Source organism: Aspergillus aculeatinus, assembly GCF_003184765.1.
Source record: "Aspergillus aculeatinus CBS 121060 unplaced genomic scaffold BO66scaffold_101, whole genome shotgun sequence".
NCBI classification, from domain to species: domain Eukaryota; kingdom Fungi; phylum Ascomycota; class Eurotiomycetes; order Eurotiales; family Aspergillaceae; genus Aspergillus; species Aspergillus aculeatinus.
Window position 1 is genome coordinate 1 of NW_020291570.1, and position 21,548 is coordinate 21,548.

General features: G+C 53.0%; 9 protein-coding genes across 9 annotated transcripts; 4 read left to right on the plus strand and 5 right to left on the minus strand.

Annotated features, from left to right (window-relative positions):
- Positions 1–464: 464 nt before the first annotated feature.
- BO66DRAFT_444629 (uncharacterized protein) lies at positions 465–1,805 on the minus strand (the record flags this gene model as incomplete). Its single annotated transcript, XM_025651603.1, has 5 exons — positions 465–769; positions 845–1,039; positions 1,097–1,183; positions 1,236–1,689; positions 1,743–1,805. The coding sequence occupies 5 exons, from the start codon at positions 1,803–1,805 to the stop codon at positions 465–467; spliced, it is 1,104 nt and encodes a 367-aa protein (XP_025497594.1).
- Positions 1,806–2,284: 479 nt separating this feature from the next.
- Positions 2,285–3,582, plus strand: BO66DRAFT_396712 (uncharacterized protein). Its single transcript, XM_025648546.1, has one exon. It carries the CDS (start codon positions 2,640–2,642, stop codon positions 3,447–3,449), a length of 810 nt encoding a protein of 269 aa, XP_025497595.1. The 5' UTR covers positions 2,285–2,639; the 3' UTR covers positions 3,450–3,582.
- A 700-nt stretch (positions 3,583–4,282) lies between these two features.
- On the minus strand, positions 4,283–5,992 carry BO66DRAFT_386900 (MFS transporter; the record flags this gene model as incomplete). Its single annotated transcript, XM_025646205.1, has 4 exons — positions 4,283–5,110; positions 5,158–5,241; positions 5,293–5,665; positions 5,721–5,992. 4 exons carry the CDS (start codon positions 5,990–5,992, stop codon positions 4,283–4,285), a joined length of 1,557 nt encoding a protein of 518 aa, XP_025497596.1.
- Positions 5,993–6,777: 785 nt separating this feature from the next.
- Positions 6,778–7,520, minus strand: BO66DRAFT_476326 (uncharacterized protein; the record flags this gene model as incomplete). The annotated part of the gene is made up of 2 exons (XM_025653314.1): positions 6,778–7,217; positions 7,297–7,520. 2 exons carry the CDS (start codon positions 7,518–7,520, stop codon positions 6,875–6,877), a joined length of 567 nt encoding a protein of 188 aa, XP_025497597.1. The 3' UTR covers positions 6,778–6,874.
- Positions 7,521–10,012: 2,492 nt separating this feature from the next.
- On the minus strand, positions 10,013–11,406 carry BO66DRAFT_396713 (MOSC domain-containing protein). Its single transcript, XM_025648547.1, has one exon. It carries the CDS (start codon positions 11,331–11,333, stop codon positions 10,119–10,121), a length of 1,215 nt encoding a protein of 404 aa, XP_025497598.1. The 5' UTR covers positions 11,334–11,406; the 3' UTR covers positions 10,013–10,118.
- An 87-nt stretch (positions 11,407–11,493) lies between these two features.
- Positions 11,494–13,043, minus strand: BO66DRAFT_396714 (putative pyroglutamyl peptidase type I). Its single transcript, XM_025648548.1, has 2 exons — positions 12,637–13,043; positions 11,494–12,573 (listed from the first exon to the last, which is right to left on the minus strand). The coding sequence occupies exons 1-2, from the start codon at positions 12,745–12,747 to the stop codon at positions 11,869–11,871; spliced, it is 816 nt and encodes a 271-aa protein (XP_025497599.1). The 5' UTR covers positions 12,748–13,043; the 3' UTR covers positions 11,494–11,868.
- A 259-nt stretch (positions 13,044–13,302) lies between these two features.
- BO66DRAFT_396715 (alpha/beta hydrolase) lies at positions 13,303–14,660 on the plus strand. Its single transcript, XM_025648549.1, has 2 exons — positions 13,303–13,838; positions 13,898–14,660. Exons 1-2 carry the CDS (start codon positions 13,437–13,439, stop codon positions 14,234–14,236), a joined length of 741 nt encoding a protein of 246 aa, XP_025497600.1. The 5' UTR covers positions 13,303–13,436; the 3' UTR covers positions 14,237–14,660.
- A 428-nt stretch (positions 14,661–15,088) lies between these two features.
- On the plus strand, positions 15,089–16,879 carry BO66DRAFT_362432 (polyamine acetyltransferase). The gene is made up of 4 exons (XM_025645067.1): positions 15,089–15,235; positions 15,354–15,945; positions 16,013–16,465; positions 16,520–16,879. Exons 2-4 carry the CDS (start codon positions 15,553–15,555, stop codon positions 16,553–16,555), a joined length of 882 nt encoding a protein of 293 aa, XP_025497601.1. The 5' UTR covers positions 15,089–15,235; positions 15,354–15,552; the 3' UTR covers positions 16,556–16,879.
- A 243-nt stretch (positions 16,880–17,122) lies between these two features.
- BO66DRAFT_476332 (putative GTPase NOG1) lies at positions 17,123–19,807 on the plus strand. The gene is made up of 5 exons (XM_025653315.1): positions 17,123–17,223; positions 17,309–17,417; positions 17,532–17,633; positions 17,718–19,411; positions 19,463–19,807. The coding sequence occupies exons 1-5, from the start codon at positions 17,203–17,205 to the stop codon at positions 19,502–19,504; spliced, it is 1,968 nt and encodes a 655-aa protein (XP_025497602.1). The 5' UTR covers positions 17,123–17,202; the 3' UTR covers positions 19,505–19,807.
- Positions 19,808–21,548: the final 1,741 nt, after the last annotated feature.

Here is a 21,548-nt window from a genome sequence, read left to right on the forward strand (position 1 = left end):
TAATCATAGCTTGGCTTGTGGGCTTGTGAGGAGATTATACAGGAGGGTAGAGGGAGGGCGGACGGAGCTGGTGTTGAGGTTGTGTTGCTAAAGATGAGTTTCATGGGGAATTGAGGATTCGCGTGGGATGCGTGGACTTGGTTTGTTGAGGTAGGCGGCGGTACTTGTCTAATGGGCGGTGGCTTTCCACCTGCATGGGTATCAACTCATATCAGCGGGCCTTGTTATTCTCATTGCCTAGAGAATGAGCCCAAGGGAATGAGACATAGACCAAGGTATAAGCTCTCCCATCGAAATGAAAGGATCCAAGGCAGCTCACACCGCGAAATACCCCATATGTAAACACAGCAGGCCCTCAACCATCAAGCCTAACATTGAATCACATTCAGCTCATACATCATTCTACATAAATCATACCTCACGAAGCCAGCACCCAAGCTCCAAGCCCCAGCAGCAATGGCACGCTATACAGTGACATGCTCGATAAACCGCCCTCTACCTGCATCACTCTCCGTTCGGATGCTAGCAATCTCACCCTGCTCCCGAGACTGCACCTGTTCCACCGCCACGAAAGCCGTCTCGCTCTTGTGGGAGCCGCTATCGTACCCGCGCCAGCTTTTATTGCCGGCAGCCTGGGATCTGGCCTGCCGTAGCCGCAGGGCTGTGAGCAAGGGATTGCCCGGATGATAGGCGGAGTGGCCGTATAAGTGCTGGTTCTGGGAGGTGACGAAGAGCTGGCGGAAGGAGGCGACGCAGGAAATCATGATCGCTGATACATGGTCAGTACTGCGAAACCACGCACCAAGAGTATATGGACACCAGCCATGCGGTGACAGAAACCTACCGGTGCCCATCTCAATGAAACTCCACATCCACAGCCAGGTCATATCCATGTTGTGGTCGAGGGCATGGTTGGTGACGACGCGGATAATGGCCACGGCCACGATGACCATGCTCGCGGCGAAAATGCCGAGGAGGATTAGTTTCTTCGTGAGGGAGATTCGGACATTCCAGACGATGAGGGTGGGGATTGAGAGGACTATGTCTGTTAGCGGATTGAGAAAGGAAGTGTAGGTTAATTAGCAGGCCTACTCACTAAGAAGATCGGTGATCACGTCGCCGGCGCAATTGGCCCAGAAGGTGCCGTTCTGCCAGCGGATGTGGTAGGGCTTGCTACATTGTTCTTATTCCTCATGTCAGAGAGGGTGAAAGAGCGAGGAGGGCATGGCTCTCACCGAAGATAAACTCCACGCCTCCCAGGCTACATTGGTAGTCAATGTCTCCGACTGAAATCACCCAGACCGCCAGGGTGATGACGGAGACCACCCACCACCATCTGCGATGGGTCTGGATTTTGGATCCCAGCTTGTAGAAGAAAGTCAGGAAAGAGAACTTGACACACCAGAGCGTGGTGTAGAAGAGGACCATGAACGGGGCTTCGAATCGCATCAGCGCATTCAATCGTGGGACGACGCCCGGCGTCAAGGGCGTTTTGCCGGCGCTGAGCGCATACATCTCGTAGAGCACCGGGGATTCGATCCGCCAGACGATACCGGTGATAACAGAAAGTATCCAGGCCAGGAGCACGAAGAAGTCGTCGACGAAGAGCCGTCGGAAGGTCTTCAGGCGGATGACGATGCGAGCGACGACGAAGATCGTCGAGGATGCGGTGAAGGTCCATAGGACTCCCTAGCGATGCTGTCAGATGTATGAGTTCCGAAGCTAGCAGGAAGGCTACAAACCATGAAGACGGGCCTCGATACTTTGGCATCCTGAAGGCCTGTAAGTACGAATGCGGTTGACATGATGATCTTGGAAGCGCTGCTGGTATAGCAAGAAATACACACATGCTTGGAGACTGAGAGGTGCGGGGCAAAGCAGCTTAATATCGACAAACGAACACTATCTCCCACTCAAAGTTTCTGCTTCTGGTAGGAGTCTCTACAACTCAAATCATGATGAACCCCGCCGTCTTATGTGGGGGCGATGCAGCCGGTGCGACATCATCACACAAGAGGGCTGTGCTTCGCGCCAAAGGTGTTATGCAGTGGTAGGTGCCTCCTGAGACAAGTCTCAAGGATAAGCAATGTGTCAGGCCAAACCCAAGGCTCGTGATATCCTGTTTCGGTATATAGGAAGTGCATGATGCTGTTTGATCGACGGTTGTTGGCTGCAGAATTGGATGAAATCCCAATTGGAGGCTGGATCAGGTGATGGCGGGAACCCCCCGCGCTCAAGCCCCAGGCACCAAGGCTTAGCATCTCACAGGATCCAGCCTTATCCGCAACTTATCCAACTTGCCCAACTCACCCAACTTGATATCATTCATACCATGTCTTATCAACATCCATTTATTGTTGGGGTGGAACTCACCATGAAAGGTGCAGCGAGAATCACCATGCAGCTCACAAAGAAGAGAATCCTTCAACAGGACAGACCCAAGACAGAGACAAAGAGGCCTTCAGGTGTATAAAACAGCTCTCTCCGTCATCATGTCTTACTTGCTGTTCGGCACCAGATACATATGATCATATATCATCCATGTTGTCAGGTATAAATCTCCTTTGTTTGCCAAACATTCTCCATCACTCACCTCTAACGTACCCTGAAATTTTCTGACTTCCAACTCCAACAATCACATGGAACCATCCAAGCACACGACCAACGAGCCGAGGATTCCTTCAGTCGAGCCAAACAACACAGAGGCATCATCATCCAGCGCTGCATCCCAGACATCTGCTCCACCAACAGCACACTCAGTGTCCGAGGCAACGTCAAGCTCAGACACGTCTCCGGTGGAAAGTAGACCTCCATCCAAACCAGAGTGTGCAACAGCAGACCCAGCACCACCCTGCCCCCAATTCAACCCGGAAGACTGGAGCGCCCCAATCGCCCACACCTACACCGGCACCACGGTCCTCAGCTTCCCCGACGACATGCACACCGTCACCATCCAGGGCGCGCGATTCCTCACCCACATCTACACCTGCCCCGTCGGCGACCTCGACTGGGACAAAGCCATCGCCAACATGCTGCAATGGTGTAGTTTCGAGCAACACCGCCGTGCCCCCTCCTCGCAAGGCCACCCCCCACCAATACACGGCCTCCTCAAATGCCCCCCCATCATCCAGATCTTCACCTCCCTCCACCCCTCCACCTTCCCCACAATCCCGCCAAAGCTCACAAGCACAGGCCAATTCGTCCGCTACCAACCGGCCCGGAAATCCCAGTTCCACATCCCGCACGACCTCCGCGAACTCCCGGGGCTTTATCACGGGATCATCCAGCACGAGGAGCCCGATGATGACTCGGTAGAGGATGTGCCGAACCTCTCGTGGCTGTTTGTCGAGCAGTACGCGCCCAAGAAGTGGCGGTGGTATTTGAATCGGCGGGCTGTGTGGGAGGCGACCAGACCGCGGCTGTCGGAGGAGCAGATGGAGATTTGGTGAGGTGAGGGTCGCTTTGTGGACTTTCTGGTAGGTGGTAGGTAGGTGGTGTTTGTTGTTTCGAGGCTAGTTTGAGCATAGCTTGATAACTGTTGTTAAGATCTAATGTTAATATCGAATGTAATCTCCGTCTGGCTAGGGCAATGAAGGATTCAGTTGGTCCGGGCCTGGATATGTCTAAGTTCTGGCTCTTGGCATGTACAGCATATAAAACCATCTCAACTCTCACGGTAAGAGAAAGTAAATGTGAGGATCACCATTAAAACGATTGCAGTGATCCCAAATCATCATCATATTTTTCGTGGTTGCTAGCAATTGAAATCTTGCCCAGATACACTTGTGCTGCATGTAAGCATAGATAATGCATGCATATGTACTTACTGTACTTTACAGCTCTGCACAGCCCTGGAAGCTGTCAGATTATCCAATCGGTCCGGCGGCTGCTCCAAGAATAGACGTGCGGGCCGGAATTCAATGATATGAAGTCAATGCTGGAACAGTAGGTCAGCACTAATGAGCTTCGCCCTGTAAACCAAATACCTGCTTATCCGGTCAGTGCACTGACTGGGTTATGTCCCTGCCAAGGAAAGGGGGACGTTTCATCTTGTTGTTGGCTGTCATCCAGCCACACCATCATCAAACGATACAGAGCAATAGAAAGTGATAGGTGAATTATTTGCTGGGATCATCGTCACTTGGTTTGTGAATCCAATATAATCAAGTCTAGACTGGAATATGTACAGTACATGAAGGGTAGCGCCCCCACACTTCAATAAGTACCTGTGTGGCACCTGTGTAAATCATCGCTATGCTAACCAGAGAGTAAAAAACCGCACTCATGTCATCCGGGGCTGGAATTTGGGATTTGTCCGAATTCTCTCCCCGTACTTCAGCAAGAACAGAGAGGTGGGCGCAAATGCGACAGCGATGAACGCCAGCACGTTGTTGCCCCAACCCAGGCCGAGCCTGTCATACAGCGGACCCCCGCCCAGCGGGATCGTCGCCCCGAAGATCGAGCGCAGCGCGAGCTCCGCGGACACCGCGCTGGCGGCATACAGCGTATACGAGTCGATCAGATACACCTGCGTCACCAGGTGGACGTAGTAAATTCCCGCGCCCACGAAGAAGGTCCCGACAATCGGGACCATGTAGTGCAGTCGGTACTCGGCGGTCCAGCCGTACCAAAACAGTCCGATCGGGACCAGACAGCATCCCAGCACGAGGGGCGGGAGGCGGTCCTCGGGCTTCATCTTCCCGTGGAGCTTCTCCTGCTTCTTGAGATAGCGGTCGGAGTAATATCCGACCGTCACCTGTCCGAAGCAGAAGCCCAGCCCCAGTCCCAGATAGGCGAGTCCGGCTTCGCCGGGGCCGAAGCCGTAGACGTTTTCGAACACCTCGGTAAATGTCGTAAAGAGAATGTACATGTAGCTGTAGGTGACGGAGCTGTACAATGTCACGATCAACACGATAGGCGACAGCACGAGGAATTTGATTGGCCGTGTCAATGAGACCCAGATAAGCTGTCCAGCAGTCTTGTCGGTGTCGTACTTCGTCTTGTAAGAACGGCCGGTCTCTTTGTGCAGCTTCATCGCCTTCCGCTGCAGAATCGTAGGAGCGTATGTCTCGCGAAGTAGGATTAATGAGGCAATTGCGATGACCGCACCCTGGGCTTGTTAGATATGACTTCTGGGATCGAATCGGATCGACTTACCAAGATGACTTCCAGCCAGATTGTCCATCTCCATCCAATATTCTGAACCATGTAGCCACCATAGATAGGGCCGGTCACCATCCCCTATGATCAAGATTAGCTTTGGCATCTATCGTTGTTAAAGTGGCTGCATACCATAAGTGGTCCCACTGTCCATATCGTCATCGCTGTTCCACGTTTCTCCATCGGCATCATATCGGCAACGAACCCTCCGCCGACAGTCACAGGCACCGAACTTGCGACGCCCATGATCAGACGCGACACGATAAGCATGGGCATGTTCACACTAGCCGCGCAGACTGCAGCCGCCACGGTGAAAAGAATGTTTGCCGTGTGTGTCATAGGCAGTCTCCCGGTCATCTCAGTGATGGGCGTCAGAATGATGGGGCCAATTGCAGCCCCCATGACATAGATCGTGGTCAAGAGGGACTGAATTGAGGAGCTGCTGATGTGAAACTCTTTCAGCACGTCTGGCACCCCGGGCGAAAATACTGTGGAGACCATCGAGCTGGATAGTGTCAGTCGTGTTTGTCCATAGGCTGCATGGCAGGATAGAGACTTACACGTTGAAACTGCTCGCAGAGATCAATCCTATAATGACCCATTTCCGCCAACTTGCCCAGTTCATAGGATTCTGAGGGTCGTTAGGTCCATCCCAATAAACGTAGTCTTCACCCCCATCTTGAGAACAATCGCTACTATCAACTGAGTAGATCGCCTCGGTTTCCACGTGAATGGCTTGCTTTTCACCGAAAATTGTGTCGGCGCTCTCAAGGCTGGACTCCAGCTTCAAGGCATGAGAGTACTCGAGGTTGCTTTGAAGGTCCTCCGGCATGATGACCACAGACAATCGAAGACAGTACGAAGAGAAAGATGCTGTGCAGAATAACCTCAGCCATGGCTCAATGAGAACGGTCAGGGTAATAAATAATCTGATAGAAGTCTGAGAGAGCACAGTGCTTCAGACTGGTTGAAGCAGATCGGTGGGTAATCTCCTGGTTTGGAGGAGGCAACGCGCGTCCTCACAGCGGATCTCCCTGGTATGTGGCCCTTGCTGTGCAGTTGACTGGTTTTCTGGGGCTCCCCTCGGTGCCCTCTGACTTCCCCAGTCGCCGAACCTGCCCCGACTGGCCCGTTGGGTCTTGACATGGTGGTGGATACATGTGAATGGGACAATAGTGTCTATCCACTACAAGAGCTGTATGACGACGGTCGTAGGCCCCTTGCATGATCACTCGTTCCATGCGTGTTATCGGGCAGGCTCACTCATTAGCTTTGGGCTTCCGCCCCACTCGCAGCGAACCCCTGGGTAGCACACTGCGGTTGACTCCACCGATCTGCAGGGCCCTGACTGAGCTTGTGGTCCCCTTTTTTTTCCGCTATGGCGAGGCTAAATTTCAGGGATCGATAATAACAGTAGAATCTGAAATCCTACTCCAAGTATTCTGGGGATATGTTTGTGTGTTGACGTGGCCACCCGCCATGTCCGACCACGGGAATGCGAACAGATGCCAATTCAATAGGTGAAACCTGACTATAATCAGAATTTGGGAGCTCTGATGGATGTCAACGCTCGAAGTTCACATATGAGGTGTTTCAACATAGCACAAAGTGTCGTGGCCAGCATCTAGTGAGTTGATAACGCAATGAATTGGTGGCCCAGCGCAACAATTGGCCGATATCTCTTTGGAGTTCGGAGTAGCAATATTCCCGAACCCTACGAGACCTGTGTAGTTATACGATGAGACGTCTCGATAGCCTTATGCCAGCCCAGAACACTTGTTGCAGCAGTTGACGCCAACATTCCATACCAGGATGCGCACATGGTGAGCTGAGTGGTGTGCAGGTGCGAATTGCAGATTAGGGACTCGGGAGTGGCAATCCGAACTATGATTCTACTCCGACTCAAGAAATGCTTGGTAGTACCGCACGGGCAGTATCCAATATCGCCAAGCTTTACCCAGCACTGTTGGACGGCGCCCGGGAGATCCTCCCCGGGGGCAAAGTACCAACTGTCACTGACGGTCGCACCAGCAGCAACTTGGCTACTTTCAATTTGCCTAAATCTGTGGTGTGATTTATCTTTTATTTTTCTTTCCGGCGAACACTTCGACATGATCCTAGCGCCTGGGGTCTCACCGCATCGAGGACTGCTCCCAATCGTGGCAGGTATAACGGATGAGCGTGATCTCCGAGACCCACCAGTCCGCCAATGTATGGACCCGATCTGCAGCCGGATCTGCAACTAAAAGGAGCTTCAGCCCCGAGAGGTTGAGCTTAACGGGTGAGGTCGGGTTGCCGGAGCCAGGGACACTGTTCTGGACCGAGGGGGAAAGGCAAGGTTCTCGAAGGCCTGGCTGCATGGGTGTATCCACCGAGGCAAAGGTCCCGCTCCTTGCGCAGGCTCCGTGGCGGACGCGTGGCGGCTAACGGGCTGGCGGAGGTGAGAAGCTTATTTCGAAGCTCTGGTGTCTCAATTTTGGGCCGCCCTGAAATTGTCCAACTCAGTCCCTCGATCACGATAACTTGAGAGGATTGCAAAAATTGCTCATACAAAATGGAGTTGTTTGATGTGGAGGTGTGTCAGCGTGGTTGGTGTGGTGATGTTGGTGGATTGTGATCTCTTCTGCGTGAAGTCGAGACCGGGTGTGATGTGGGCCTGATTGGAGTCAGAATCCATGACATGTCCAAAAGACACAGTAATCGTTGGAGATGGTCAATCAGTCGATAAGAGGCGATATCCTGGTGTGGAAGTGGGTGGTGATGGGGTGGTGGCTGGACTGACGGCGGAAGTGGCGCCGCAGCCAGAAACTCCAACGAAGCCCGTGACTTCCCTCAGTGGAAACCAACATGTTCAAATCATTGCGCGTTACATGCTCTCTTTGCGCTAAGAGCAAGGCAATGCAGAATTACCTGAATTCATGAGCTAGGGACATAGCGGTCTCATATGCCTCAGAGGATGGACTTCCGCTTCATTATCATCTTGCTTGTGCAGGGTCTGCATTCATGACCCCCCTATGATATTCTACTGAAACCGTTTGCTTTTCAATGATCTCTATCTACGTCAACAAATTCTCTGCTCTATCGGTCAACGCCAAAAAAAGCGCCAGTATTTTGCACTTTCCGATGCAGGGTTGAGCCATTCGAGTCCTCATCGTCACGGATCGCATGCAGCTTTTTAACGGAAAGCGGATGACAACATATGGTCTCAACACTCGGAGCCATGTTTCTTTTGCTGTTGGAAACCTGCCTTATGATCATGCAGCCTCCACGAATCAGGCGGCGCACACAACAGCTTGCGGGAAGGCCAGGATTCGCAAGTCGACAATGTGCAAAGGTCTTTCAGCATATCGTCAAAGAACAAAGTTGCTGGCAAGGTCCATTTTGTAGCTTTGAACAAAGAAATGACAGTCCAGTCACAGGGCCAGTCACAAACCCCGCTCCCATTCTGTTTCCGCTGAGACACACTATGAAAGACAATACACATTGTTGAAAGGACATATGTCTCAACCTGCGACATCATGTCCAATCTATCCGCATACAAGTCCTTTATACCGGTCTTTGTCCCACACCCAGGTTCAGCTTTTTCAAAGAAAGACATTTACTTCAAACCGCATCAACATGTCGCGATCCTCACCCAGACGTGCAGAGATTGCCCTAGAAGCACAGGCTCAGCGGTCTTCAAAGAACGGCTGAAACACAGTGAGAGCAAGCTGTCAGCAAAAAGAAGAAGAACAATGAAGTGACCCTTCTTTCAATGGTCTCACAGAGCAATTCAAAAACGCAGAGGTCGTCTGCTGAGTTCTGCCCTACAAAATCTTCGATATTTTAGCAACCTTCTCTTGAGATCGCTACCTCTTGGACTTCCCCATTCCCCCAGAGGATTCAGAGCTTCGTCCTACGAACATCTCCAGAGTCTTAAGCCAGCGAGCCTCCAACACTGAACACTAATACACAGAAGCAAAACCAAACACAAAATGTCAAATCCACGGCCTATACAACTTCCCACTCCTCCTCCTACACCACCGCGATCGCCGGTGCTGCCTCCAACGCCTCCTCCAACACCTCCGCCACCAGCGCCTCCAAACTCCCCTGCATTTTCCATCTGATCGCTGCTCTGAACAATCTACAGAGTGGCCCCAGAGTCAGCAGAGAGCAAGGCTGGTCTTGAGTCCCATATGCAACAAATTTACACTTTTCTGGCTGGAACAACCAACCAGCTTGCATATGGACAACTGAGCTTTCTTTTCCACAGTTTCTGGAACTGCACTGGTGCCGGATACCAGAAGATTCACTTTTCTTGCTATTCGGGGTGGATGCACCATCTACTCATGTGTTCTTGCGAGACACGCAGATATCTATTTAGGCAGGAATGAGGCAACGAGAAGGAGTAGGATCTTGACCTTGACGATACGTTACTATCTGATCTGAAGTTGCTTATCTTCTGATGATCGCTGATTTCGGGATTCTTTCTCTACCCTCCTGTTTGCTGGTTTGTCGGGAGTAAGATAGCTTTCATAATGTCGAATTTTAATGATTGGAATCAACATCGGTTTCTGCTCTCTGCCTTGTACATCCAAGGCTGATCCTCTTCCCTCGTACTGATTGAGTAGCTACGAAGACTGTATAGAAACACTGGCCAGGGTGAGTTAGCATTCTCTGTATGAGTATATGGGTGGGAGCTCCTTTGAGATACGGTGGCCGTAGTGCGATGGCAGCTGTCAGAAAGAGCTATGCGTCCAAACCAGATATCTCAGCCACAGCAATATCACAAATCAATACTTGATTTATACAAACTAAACTTTCTTAGCTATTACCTCCTTTTACCTTAAGTCACTCTGACCCACCTTTTCTTCTCTACTACAAGACAATACAATTTTATATAGCCTCACAAATATACTTCCACTTCTCCCCTCCCCGCCAGCCTCCAGCTCCCCAACCAGAGCCCTTTTACCAACCCCCTAAAAACCAGCAATATAGCGATGCTCCGCCGTCTCCTCCAACACCTCCAAGCGCATCCCCACCGCAATCTCCCCCTCATGCCGGGGCGCGCTCAACATCCCAAAGCACGGCTTATACTTCATCCCCTCATCGACCCTGCGATACGCCATCAACGTATCCCAAGGCTGCTTCTTATGTTTCTCCGCCGAGGTCGGCTCGACGTTGGGGACCTGACACCGCGCACAGCGCGCCACGATATCCAGCTCCAAGCCTTTCCCAGCCGTCCTACCCTCATCCTTTACACCCCCCTCACCACCCTCAGAAGCACAAGAAGAAGAAGAAGAAGAAGAAGAAGAAGAAGAAGAAGAAGCCACAACCCGCACCGTCTTCCACGTATCCTCCTCCCACGCCACGCGCCCGCGCACCACCACATTCGGCCGGAACCGCTCCACCGTGATCGCCTCCTCCCCCTGCCGCAGCAGCCGCTCATTCAACTCCTCCAGTGACGCCTCCGACGCGATCAGCACGGGATGCACGTCCGGGAAGTTGGTGGCTTGCTCGCGGCCCAGCAGCCGCGGCGCCCCGTTGCCCTGCAGGATGCGCGGGGTCGGGCCCTTGTAGACCAGCGCCACCGAGCGGCCGAGGAATTCACTGATGGGCGCGTTGACTTCGGAGCTGTAGATGTGGCCGTCTGTCGTGGTGTCCCAGATTTTGATGTCCGATGCGAGCGTGGTGTTTTGGGCGAGCCAGGTTGGGGTTGGGTGCGCGGGGATGGTGATTGTGGTGGTTGCTGGGGCGGTAGGGGATGGGGATGTGGATGGGGCGGGGAGTGAGATGGTTAGGTTGAGGGGTGAGTTGTCTTGCGCTGTTTCGTCAGAGGTGGTGGTGGTGGTGGTGCTGCTGCTGCTCAGGGCGGTGGTGATCAACGTCATGCGCGGGTTTGTGCGGATGGTGAGGAACTCGTGCGTCGCCGCGTCGACGATCATCCACCGTCGGTCGAGGTCGAGACCATGCTGAAGTAAAGTCGTGCGGGGGAGGGTGAGTCCACGGCAGGATTTAATGGGGTAGACTCGGAGGGCGACGATCTCGTGGGATTGTTTGGGATGATGGCCGCGGCGGAGGGTCGTCAGGGTCGTCAGGGCGTGGGGCAGGTGAGTTGCGAGCCACGTCTTGAGGCTGGGGAGGAACACGACTAGTGGAAGGACAATTATCGCCAGGAGGACTAGGTCGGCCATTTTAGAAATGAAGTAGAACTGAAAGCTATGGGGTCATCATTGCCAAGTAAAAGGAAGACAAGAAATGAAAAAGGCGCGAGGAGGGGAATGGTTAGAAGTAGTTCGCGATAAGCGAGCAAACCCCGGGGCTCCCGCGGAGAATCATCCTTATCGTGCTTATGTGAGGTCTGACTCATGCCGCCAATAACTAACTAACTAGCGCCTATTGTTCGCCAGAATGATCCATTCCAATGGATATCACATCAAAGGAGTCACTGCTGTGGATCTGGGTGGTGTCTGATCCGAGATAACCCAAGACACGGAAATCCGATTGTCATGCACCGCAACGAGGTGAAATCTTCTTTGGATCCCTTGATTGCAGCTCAGCTCAAGCTTAGCACTAACTACAATTCTTCCTGCCCACGCCATGTCTGACCTTTCCACTGGATTTCCGACGGTGTCCACTGCAACATGAAAGTAGTAAAATTAGGCTATGCCAAATGCAATAATGCCCCCCAATGCGTCTAAAATGCTAGAAGCATGCGAATAACTCCGCCTAGGCCGGGCTGCTACCGCTGACCACCCAACTCGTCACCAGAGCCTTGATCAACGCAATGGCGGCGTCCTTGCCAGCTGCAATATGCTCATCAGTGCAGGACCCAGGAACGTGGAAGAAGACCACATTCCGATCCTGGCCCTCTTGGTAGGCCAGCGACAGACTCGAGTAGAAGATGAACTCGCAGAGGTATCGTCCCGCATCGTTCGAGATCCGAACGTCCGTGCCTGGACCGGCAAACGACTGCCACGCCATGAGGAAGTCGGTGTCGGGTGGATGAGCGTTGAGGTACTTCTTCGCCGATGGCACCGATGCACTTGCACGCCCCGCGGTGAGAACGGTAGGCAAGCCAAGCTCCCTCCATATACGCTCGCCGTCCTCGTAGCCCGACCGCCCTTTGATATCGGACATGAGGTATGCGTCGCGGTGGGCCTGGGTCTCCACCGAGTAGTAGTTCCTTGTTGCCGCTATGCCCATGTGAATGATGATGTCCGGGCGTCGGCCATCGTGTGCCTTGGCGTACTCTTCCAGGATCACGGGCAGCGTCGTCCGCACGGTTGAGTAGGCTACTGGGATTGGAGAAGGATGGACATGGATTGAGACGCGACAAGGCGCTGAGTCGGGGGTGGTGGTGGGGAATGTGAAGGAAGGAGGGAGCGATGAGGCGATTAGATAAGAAGCATTGACCAGGTTCGTTTTGAATGGCTAGGAAGATAGCGACACATTAGACCGTGGTTGCGCGATAACAGGAGCAGGAGCTGAACCTACCCCAAAGCCTGTGACCAGCACAGAGATCTCGTCGGGTTCAGTAGCGGTGGAAGGAGGGCTGGTTAGTGTTCGCGTCTCGAGCGATGTCGCTTCTTGCCCGTAGTCGCCCATGATAGTAGATGCGCCCCGACAATTAGTGAGTGAATAGTGAATGGGTCAAAGAACAGGTCAGTCGGAATTGTGTTCACTTCTCAGTGTATTTATCAGTTTCAGTGCTAGGATCACTTCCACTGAGAGACGGCAGAACTGCAAGCATCAAAGGAGGAAAAAGGCAAGAGGCAAGGTGGTCAGCAATTGAATTTCCAGAACCCTTAGACTAGCTTCTGTTTCCCCCGCATTCATGGCCGGTTTTGGGCAGCCAGTCTTGGCGTCACACGATAAGCACAAGAGTGGTGAGGGGACCTCCTCACTTAAACATGCTGGAGACGTTACCTCGGATCCTTCTGGAACGAACCTTATAGGTCTACATTCTATGATTGTCTGACATGGTACTCCGTATCTAGCAACTTGTAGTACTGGGCATACTATGATACCTTAGTAGACATGTCTCATGCGGCATTTGATCGGCAGGGTCGGATCGGGTCGTTTGGACCGGGATAAAGCTTAGATCCCGATCTTATGGTTTTATATGGGATTGCAAGGGGCCCAGCTCAGGCTCCAGGCAACGGCTGCTGGAATCGGCACATCACGGGCTTTGAAGCAGCAGCATAAAAGTGGAGATGCACCCATCATGTGTGATATCAATATGATCGGAAAGCGAGATCATCCGATCTTTTAATCTCATCTTTCTGGTATTTGACATGGCTAAACCCACCCTCATCTTCGCCCCGGGCGCCTGGTATCCTCCTACAGCGTTCGACCCCGTCATTGAAAAGCTGCCAGGCTATCGCTGTCACACTGTTGCCTTTCCATCCATACAACAGGCAACCACGGTTCAAGATCTCCATTCGGACATCAACGTTGTCCGGAGTCTCGTGCAGCAAGAGGCTGAAAAGGGCCACGATCTTATCGTGGTCTCACACAGCTGGTCCGGCCTGCCGGTGAACAGTGCACTGGACGGACTGGGCAAAGCGGAGCGTGAAGCAGCTGGCAAGTCTGGCGGAGTAATTAAGCTGGTTTTCCTTGCAGCCTTTCTGCCTGAAGTCGGTGAAAGCCTACTGGGAGCTATTGGTGGACAAGCTCCCGAATGGTATATCCATCATGTGCGTGATTTGGCTCGAACGCAAGAAGTGTGACTGTGCATACTAAAGTGATTCTCCAGGAGATTACCAACACCATCACCGTGAGAGATCCCGTCCAGGTTTTATTCCATGACGTTCCGGATGGTGAATCATGGGCGCAGTCTTTACGGCCTCATGCTTATATTACTCACACAACACCCGCGACCAGTGCAGCTTACTTGCACATCCCATGCAGCTATCTGCTCTGCGAGGACGATCGAGCTATTCCTCTGTTTGTGCAAGAAATGATGGTAGAGAAGGCCCGGGCCAAGGGCGCTAAGTTGGAAACCGAGAAGGTCAAGACGGCGCATACGCCGTGGTTGGCAAACCCTGACATGGTAGCTGCATATCTTAGGCGACAAGCAGGGGAGATAGCCTGAGCGGGAGGGTGGTCTATTGCAGGGCCTTATCTTTCATGATCCGTATGTATCACGGCATTATTCAATAAAGGCTCCCCAAGCCGACCAGGATGGAGGCACTAATGCGTGGTTGGGTCATATCTGACTATCTGACTATGGAAATTTCTATTTCTATCTTTGCAACTACGTCACTTCTGTCAGGTACAGTACATGCCCCGGAGTAGTCACATCAAAGCTGCGCAAACATCGATCTGTGCGTAATTCGTCGATTCGTCGATATAAGCAGAGACAAACACGTTTTTCTCACCTTCAGAAGCGATACGCTTGACCTGAAACAACCAGCCCGTACTCGAACCTAATGTGAGGGATAAAGAGCCTCGGCGTCGGAATTGGTTGACAATAATGGCAGCAGCAGTGGAAGTGACCGGGTGCAGCTCCGGACTAGGGCTGACCATACCGAAACCCCGTCAAATACCATTCTCGTGGATCTCATTGATCCACAAGCCGCAAAGCGGAGAACCTCCCGGGGGTAATTACCCCTAGTATCTTTCAGTACAACCTACTTGTCTGCCGCAATTTCCCCAGGCTATGGCTAGCAAGGACCAAGAATCTGAACTGAACTGAATCTGTAGGGTTTGGTGGAAGGTAACTTACTTCGTACAGTAGAAGGAGATGAACGTTAGGGATTTGGGGCTCGAGGATTTCGTGACGCTGTATAGACACGAGAAGAAACAAAAAAGACAAGAAAAATCGATTTTTAAAAATTGTTTTCTTTCAACTTTGCTTGCAACCTTGCAGACTGGTTGTTGTTACATTTTCGTGGCCACTCCTCCCGTTATCGGTTCCTCCGCCCGCACAAACTCTGCAGCAGGTCTTGATCTCTCTCAGCCTCTTGCTCTTCTCTCCTCTTCCCTTGTGCGCGTACCTGCAAATTTCCATGTCCGAGTAGCTTCACAGTTCCCCCAACTGTCCCCCTCTACAAGTTTACCCGAGTCCTTTCCCTGCGGAGCTTCCTTCAAAGTAAGCTACCTGTGTTTCATTCACTATGATCGCCTCCGGATCGAGCTTCTGAAATCGCAGTCCGAGGCTTATCGTCCGCATTGAGCTAAAAACTGATCCCCACTCTTTCTTTCTCTAGGCCTTCCCGCGTATTTCCTACCCCTCGATTTATCCCGAATTCTACTACCTTTGCGCAGCTCAGCCCCCAGTTCCGGTTTTTGGCCTACCTGCATCCTCGGTCATCCTGTCGCTTGTCGATCGCACTTTTCCCACACTGTCAATCCTCTACTCAAGTTTCACCATTTCATCGCCTGGCGCGCCTACCCCGGCTCGCAACCATGTCCGACGAGTCCAACCACTATGAAGAACCCGTCAACGGGCTCCGGCCGTTGTCCAACGCAGACTCGTTTTCCCTTCCCGCCACCGCGCGCGAGCTGTCCAACCATTCGGAGCGGGTAGAGGCTGCTCGGGCCAATGGTCTTCCCCTGGAAGATGCCGACATCGATGACGAGGATGAGGAAGAGGGCGAAGAGGAGGTCGACGGGGAGTATGTCTCGGTGGACCACGACGATGTCGAATACCCTTACTGGTTTCGCCGCCCGCCTGTGCACCAGCGCACCAAGTTGGACGAACTGCACCCCTTCGTGCAGGTTCTTACAGAGTCGAATGTCGAGGACTGTGTTCAGGTCGAGGAGGCCTTCCCCCAACACGAGCGCTGTACGAGCGAGAAGGTACATCTTCCCGCTGCTTACATCATGAAAGCCGATACGCTACTCCGATGACTGACGCAATCTGTAGTTCCGCTACCGTTTAAGCCGGTGTCCTGAACTCTGTCTCGGTCTCTTCACTCTCCCCATCCTTCGCGAGGGCGAACCCAAGCCCCGCCCCACTCTGGTCGGCCATGTTATTGCCACGAGAACTTCGAGCCCCGTGGTGACGGACAAGTCGATGGCGATGCCGGCCAACTGGCAGACCGAGCGCATGACCGTGGAGAATGGCGAGACTGTGGGCCATGATGAGTACGGTAGCACAATCGCCATTCACTCGCTCGCCGTGCTGCCCGAGCATCAGGGCAAGACGGTCGGCAGCACCCTCATGAAGTCTTATATCCAGCGCATCAAGGATGCGCAGATCGCCGACCGCCTTGCGATCATCGCGCACGGTCATCTGATTCCTTACTATGAATCGTTTGGCTTTGAGAACCGCGGACCTAGCAAGTGTCAGTTTGGCGGTGGTGGCTGGGTGGACTTGGTAAGTGTTATGGTCTTCTGCTTTTGTTTCTGGACTAACAGGTCGCCGGTGCAGGTGTTTGATTTCACCCAGGATTTCGCCCGGGAGTGAAGTACCCGTGCTCGGGCTATTTCTTATGATGATGATCTAGTGGTGGACGGCCATGCGACCTTCCCTTTTATGATTTCTTGACTCGACCTTTTCGTACCCATTCCCTCGATGACGGTTTGATGCATCTTTATGGCTTGATTAAACGGGATTTTCAGTCTTCCTGGTGGGTTTCTGATAAAAGCAAGGCGTTCTGTCGGGCTACGACGGGGGGTTCAGGGACGGGGATGATGACGATACGATGGCCGGATTGAAACACCGTGGGGTGGTTTTGTCAGGACACGCATGTTGATGTATCATATTCCCGGATAGTCAATGTAAATGAAGACTCCATAATAAGTTTTAGACTCAATATTGAGAAGGGGGGGGAGGGATTACATAAGATGGGGCGGAGCTGGGAGATAAACTTGCACAAGAGGTCTCTCTCCCTCACCGGAGAGCCTCCTCTTTCCCCCCACACACCAGCGGAACTAAAATCATCACCCAATCAATCGCTCACCGCCCGCCAAAATCTGCCCAGCGACCGCCGCCCGCAATATTTTTTTTTTCGTTTGATCTCGACTCCGAAGGCTACCAACTCTGACAATTCATCCCCGGGGTTCCTTTGACGAGTCGCTTTCTGTTACGACTCTATTTCACAGGTGCCCACCATGAAGACGACGTGGAAAGATGTAAGCCATCCCGATAACCCTGGATTCATTCCAGATCGCCTTAGAAATCAGCCGGACTGACATCTCATTTTCACCGCTTGATCAGATCGCTCCGGTGCCTACGCATCAGGAGTTCTTGGACATCGTCCTCAGTCGCACCCAGAGACAGCTGCCCACTCAGATCCGTGCGGGCTTCAACATCAGCCGTATTCGAGGTCCGTGATTTCTTTTGTTGACTTTGCGACGTTGATCGTCGAGTCGCTGGTTTCCATCGCGGAAGCCGATAGGAAGATGAATTTGGACTAACGGAAATCTCTTTCGATCGATAGGCTTCTACACCAGAAAGGTCAAATACACCCAGGAGACTTTCTGCGAAAAGTTTCAGGCTATTCTCGATGGCTTCCCCAGATTGCAGGACATTCACCCTTTCCGTAAGTTTCGCTACCCGACAGTGCCAGAGAATTTGCCCCTCGGCATTTGAGACTAGTCGGTCAGATAATCTAAACTCCCGTCAGACAAGGATTTGATGAACACCCTTTACGATGCCGACCACTTCAGAATCGCTCTCGGTCAGATCTCGACCGCTAAGCACCTCATTGAGACCGTTTCCCGCGACTACGTTCGTTTGATCAAGTATGCGCAGTCGCTCTTCCAGTGCAAGCAGCTCAAGCGCGCTGCCCTCGGTCGTATGGCCACCATCTGCAAGCGTCTCAAGGACCCCCTCGTCTACCTTGAGCAGGTGCGTCAGCACTTGGGTCGTCTGCCCGCCATCGATCCCAACACCCGCACGCTCCTGATCTGCGGTTACCCCAACGTCGGCAAGTCCAGCTTCTTGCGCAGCATCACCCGCGCGGACGTCGACGTCCAGCCCTACGCTTTCACCACCAAGAGTTTGTTCGTCGGTCACTTCGACTACAAGTACCTTCGTTTCCAGGCCATCGACACCCCTGGTATTCTCGACCACCCCCTCGAGGAGATGAACACCATTGAAATGCAGTCCATCACGGCCATTGCCCACTTGCGCTCTGCCGTCCTCTACTTCATGGATCTGTCCGAGCAGTGCGGTTACTCTGTGGGTGACCAGATCAAGCTGTTCCACAGCATCAAGCCCCTCTTCGCCAACAAGATTGTCTTCCTGGTGGTCAACAAGATCGATGTCCGCCGCCCCGAGGACCTGGAGCCTGAGTACCAGCAGCAGCTCGAGGCCATCCTCAAGTCCGGGGATGTTGAGCTTCTGCAGCTATCCTGCACGACCACCGAGGGTGTCACCAACGTCAAGAACGCAGCCTGCGACAAGCTCCTCGCGGAGCGTGTGGCCCAGAAGCTCAAGTCTGGCACCAACAACGCCGGCACCCCCGGCGGTCGCCTGGGCGATGTCCTCGCCCGTATCCACGTCGCACAGCCCATGGGTGGCGTGACGCGCGAGACCTTCATCCCCGATGCCGTCAAGACGCTCCAGAAGTACGACAAGAACGACCCCAACCGCAAGAAGCTGGAGAGAGATCTCGAGGAGGAGAATGGTGGTGCGGGTGTCTACAACATCGACCTCAAGAAGACCTACGACCTGGCCAACGACGAGTGGAAGCACGACAAGATCCCGGAGGTGTGGAACGGCAAGAACATCTACGACTACGTGGACCCGGACATCGAGGCCAAGCTGGCCGCGCTGGAGGAGGAGGAGGAGAAGCTGGAGGCCGACGGCTACTACGAGTCGGACGAGAGTGTGGAAGACGCCGAGGACGCCGACACCCGCATGAAGGCGGATCTGATCCGCGAGAAGCGGGCGCTCATGAAGAACGACGCCAAGCTGCGCAAGTCGCTCAAGAACCGGGCGGCGATCCCGCGCAGCGCCAAGGCCAAGAAGCTGTCCCAGATGGAGGAGGCGCTGGACTCGGCGGGCTACGATGTCGACGCCGCCGCCAGCCGGGCGCGGTCCCAGAGCCAGGTTCGCGGCCGCCCGCTCACGCGCGACGCGGACATGGACGATGCGATGGACGTCGATCTCTCGGATCCTCGCCAAGCGATTGCCCGGGCCAAGAGCCGCGCTCGCAGCCAGGCGGCGACGGACCGTCTGCACGACGGTGTGACGGACGAGCAGGCGCGCACCAAGGCGGAGCGGTTGGCCAAGCTGGGCCAGAAGAAGATGAACCGTATGGCCCGCCAGGGAGAGGCCGATCGACACACCACCGCCTCCTTGCCCAAGCACTTGGTAAGATGGCTTGCATCTTGTTTCATTGATCCGTTGCTAACAATGCTGCAGTTCACCGGCAAGCGCACCATCGGCAAGACCCAGCGTCGTTAAGCGGACCAAGCAGATGGTCGATGACGAGACGAAGTCCTTTCCTCTTAATACACCTAACCTACCGCATCGCGTGCTGCATCGCGTATGGCATGTGCGTGATGCGCACCGCGTACCAAGTCCAAAGCTCAATCCTCGTTGCAACATAAGTGGTCATGAATTGAACAGGGGTGATTCCAAAAAACTGCCGGGGCGTTTGGGGTGTTGTCTTCTTTGTGATTAGTGATCTTGAGTGAAAGAGTTGTTTCTGTGTCTTTCCTAGATATACCTGGGTTTGTGGACCCAGCTGAATTGATTGTTGATTTGAATATGTTTCGTAAGGTGTAGCTTGGTCTCATGTACAGCTGCAGAAGCATTCTGGGTACTCGATACGGGGGTGACTATCCACAAAAGGTATACAGAACGAGCCTTTGCTGTCTGATAGCTTTATCAGCAAAGCACTGTCTCTTCGCAACAGTCAATCCTGGTCCCTATTCTCCTATTATCGCAGGCAGATTCGATGACAATCCCCTCCATTTCCACAACCAAGGAGAGTAGAATCGAACGACCCCGCGATATCCTACCTCAAGCGACCTCGTCTAGCCCACTAGATTTTATCCATTGTTAAACCGTTCAACATTATTCCCCTATCAAAATTCCCTACCACCTAGCAAGCAAGCAAGCATCACGCCCCCCTCAGCCTAGAACCCTGCTTTCCAACCCCACCCATACCGATAAACAAGTTCACAACCCTCACCCCAATCCCCACCATACCACTTCCCTCCCGCCGAAGGAAAAATCGCAAGCAGAAAAGCAAAACAAGACAAGAAGAACCCGTCAGCCCGGCCCCACACCTCCCCCCCTTCCAAGTTTCCATAAAACACATCCCAACCAACCCCGGGCTTTCTTTGCAAGTACGGGATTTGTATCCCCACCGCACCAGCGCTGAAATCTCTTGACTATACATACGAAGCCTAGGCCAGGGATAGATGTATCCTGACCGGTCTACAACTTTCCCAGCGATCCCTCAAAACGGTATGGTGTATGGGCAGGGCACGCGGAATGCATATGCAGATGCATTTCGAGGCACCCGGGGAGAAGAGAAAGTTGAGATGCCGGAAGCTGTAGGCAGCTAGACTAACTCCCCATGAAGCTTGGGAGAGGTAGCAGCTAGACTCTATCTGTCTATGCCTTGTGGAATGATGATGGTGCACAGCTGGGAAGGCCCCCGATTTCATTTCATCTGGGCATCTATCTCGTTGAGAAACTTGGAAGGGAGGCTGTTGCAGCCGGGTCCGTAACTGCTGCTAGAAGGGATACAAGGTTTGATTGGAGCAGACAGTCAATAGACAAATATGCAGTATCTCCCTCTGGAGATGCCATGGGGATTCGGAGGGTCCAAAAGGGGGGGAAACTAGACTCAAGGACCAACAGTTCATCAAGGATGTACCAGGTCTGGGGTTTATCCCCGCTTTCCGTTCCAAGACTAATTCGATCGTCTCAGAGGGTTTTCTAGGTACAATAAGTGGGGTATATTCTTCACCCGAAGCATAACTTCTTCGTCCCAATGGCACTATCTCTGGATAGATCATGCGCTCTCCATCTGATGCATGCATGCATGGTAGCGGGGAAATGCATCAGGGATCACCTGCAACTCGAGATAGGAAGACCACATTTCCCCACCAAAAAAAGAAAGAAAGGACGAAAGAACGAAAAAAACGAAAGCTAAGCTCTGATGCCCCCGCTCCCCGTCCCGACAACCCAACTTCCGTCCTGGGTTACAAGTACCTCGAACGAAAGTGTGAAACTTACCTCCCATCACTCCGACGGGTCACGAGGCAAAGAAGGACCGGCCCGGACGAGCCATAGATTAGCTTAGCTTGACTTGTCGCTTGTAGCTTACGGCTGAGACTTCAGGGTCCAGTTTTTGGTCCAAGGTTCATGGTAAGGTCCAGGGTATGTATGGTAGATTATCAGCTACGTGCTAGAAGCGATACTACATTCTCCTTTGGCTCATATTCCTTTTCAGCGAAATTGGATGACAGGTATGTGTGATGAAAGCTAGACC

Coding starts and splice junctions, on each gene's coding strand:
- BO66DRAFT_396715 (XM_025648549.1), top strand. CDS start 13,437: ATGGCTAAACCCACCCTCATCTTCGCCCCGGGCGCCTGGTATCCTCCT. Junction 13,839..13,897: donor CCGAATGGTATATCCATCAT/GTGCGTGATTTG, acceptor GTGATTCTCCAG/GAGATTACCAACACCATCAC.
- BO66DRAFT_396714 (XM_025648548.1), bottom strand. CDS start 12,747: ATGGGCGACTACGGGCAAGAAGCGACATCGCTCGAGACGCGAACACTA. Junction 12,574..12,636: donor TGCTGGTCACAGGCTTTGGG/GTAGGTTCAGCT, acceptor CTATCTTCCTAG/CCATTCAAAACGAACCTGGT.
- BO66DRAFT_476332 (XM_025653315.1), top strand. CDS start 17,203: ATGAAGACGACGTGGAAAGAT. Junction 17,224..17,308: donor TGAAGACGACGTGGAAAGAT/GTAAGCCATCCC, acceptor CCGCTTGATCAG/ATCGCTCCGGTGCCTACGCA. Junction 17,418..17,531: donor CAACATCAGCCGTATTCGAG/GTCCGTGATTTC, acceptor TTCGATCGATAG/GCTTCTACACCAGAAAGGTC.
- BO66DRAFT_396712 (XM_025648546.1), top strand. CDS start 2,640: ATGGAACCATCCAAGCACACGACCAACGAGCCGAGGATTCCTTCAGTC.
- BO66DRAFT_362432 (XM_025645067.1), top strand. CDS start 15,553: ATGTCCGACGAGTCCAACCACTATGAAGAACCCGTCAACGGGCTCCGG. Junction 15,946..16,012: donor AGCGCTGTACGAGCGAGAAG/GTACATCTTCCC, acceptor CGCAATCTGTAG/TTCCGCTACCGTTTAAGCCG. Junction 16,466..16,519: donor GTGGTGGCTGGGTGGACTTG/GTAAGTGTTATG, acceptor TCGCCGGTGCAG/GTGTTTGATTTCACCCAGGA.
- BO66DRAFT_396713 (XM_025648547.1), bottom strand. CDS start 11,333: ATGGCCGACCTAGTCCTCCTGGCGATAATTGTCCTTCCACTAGTCGTG.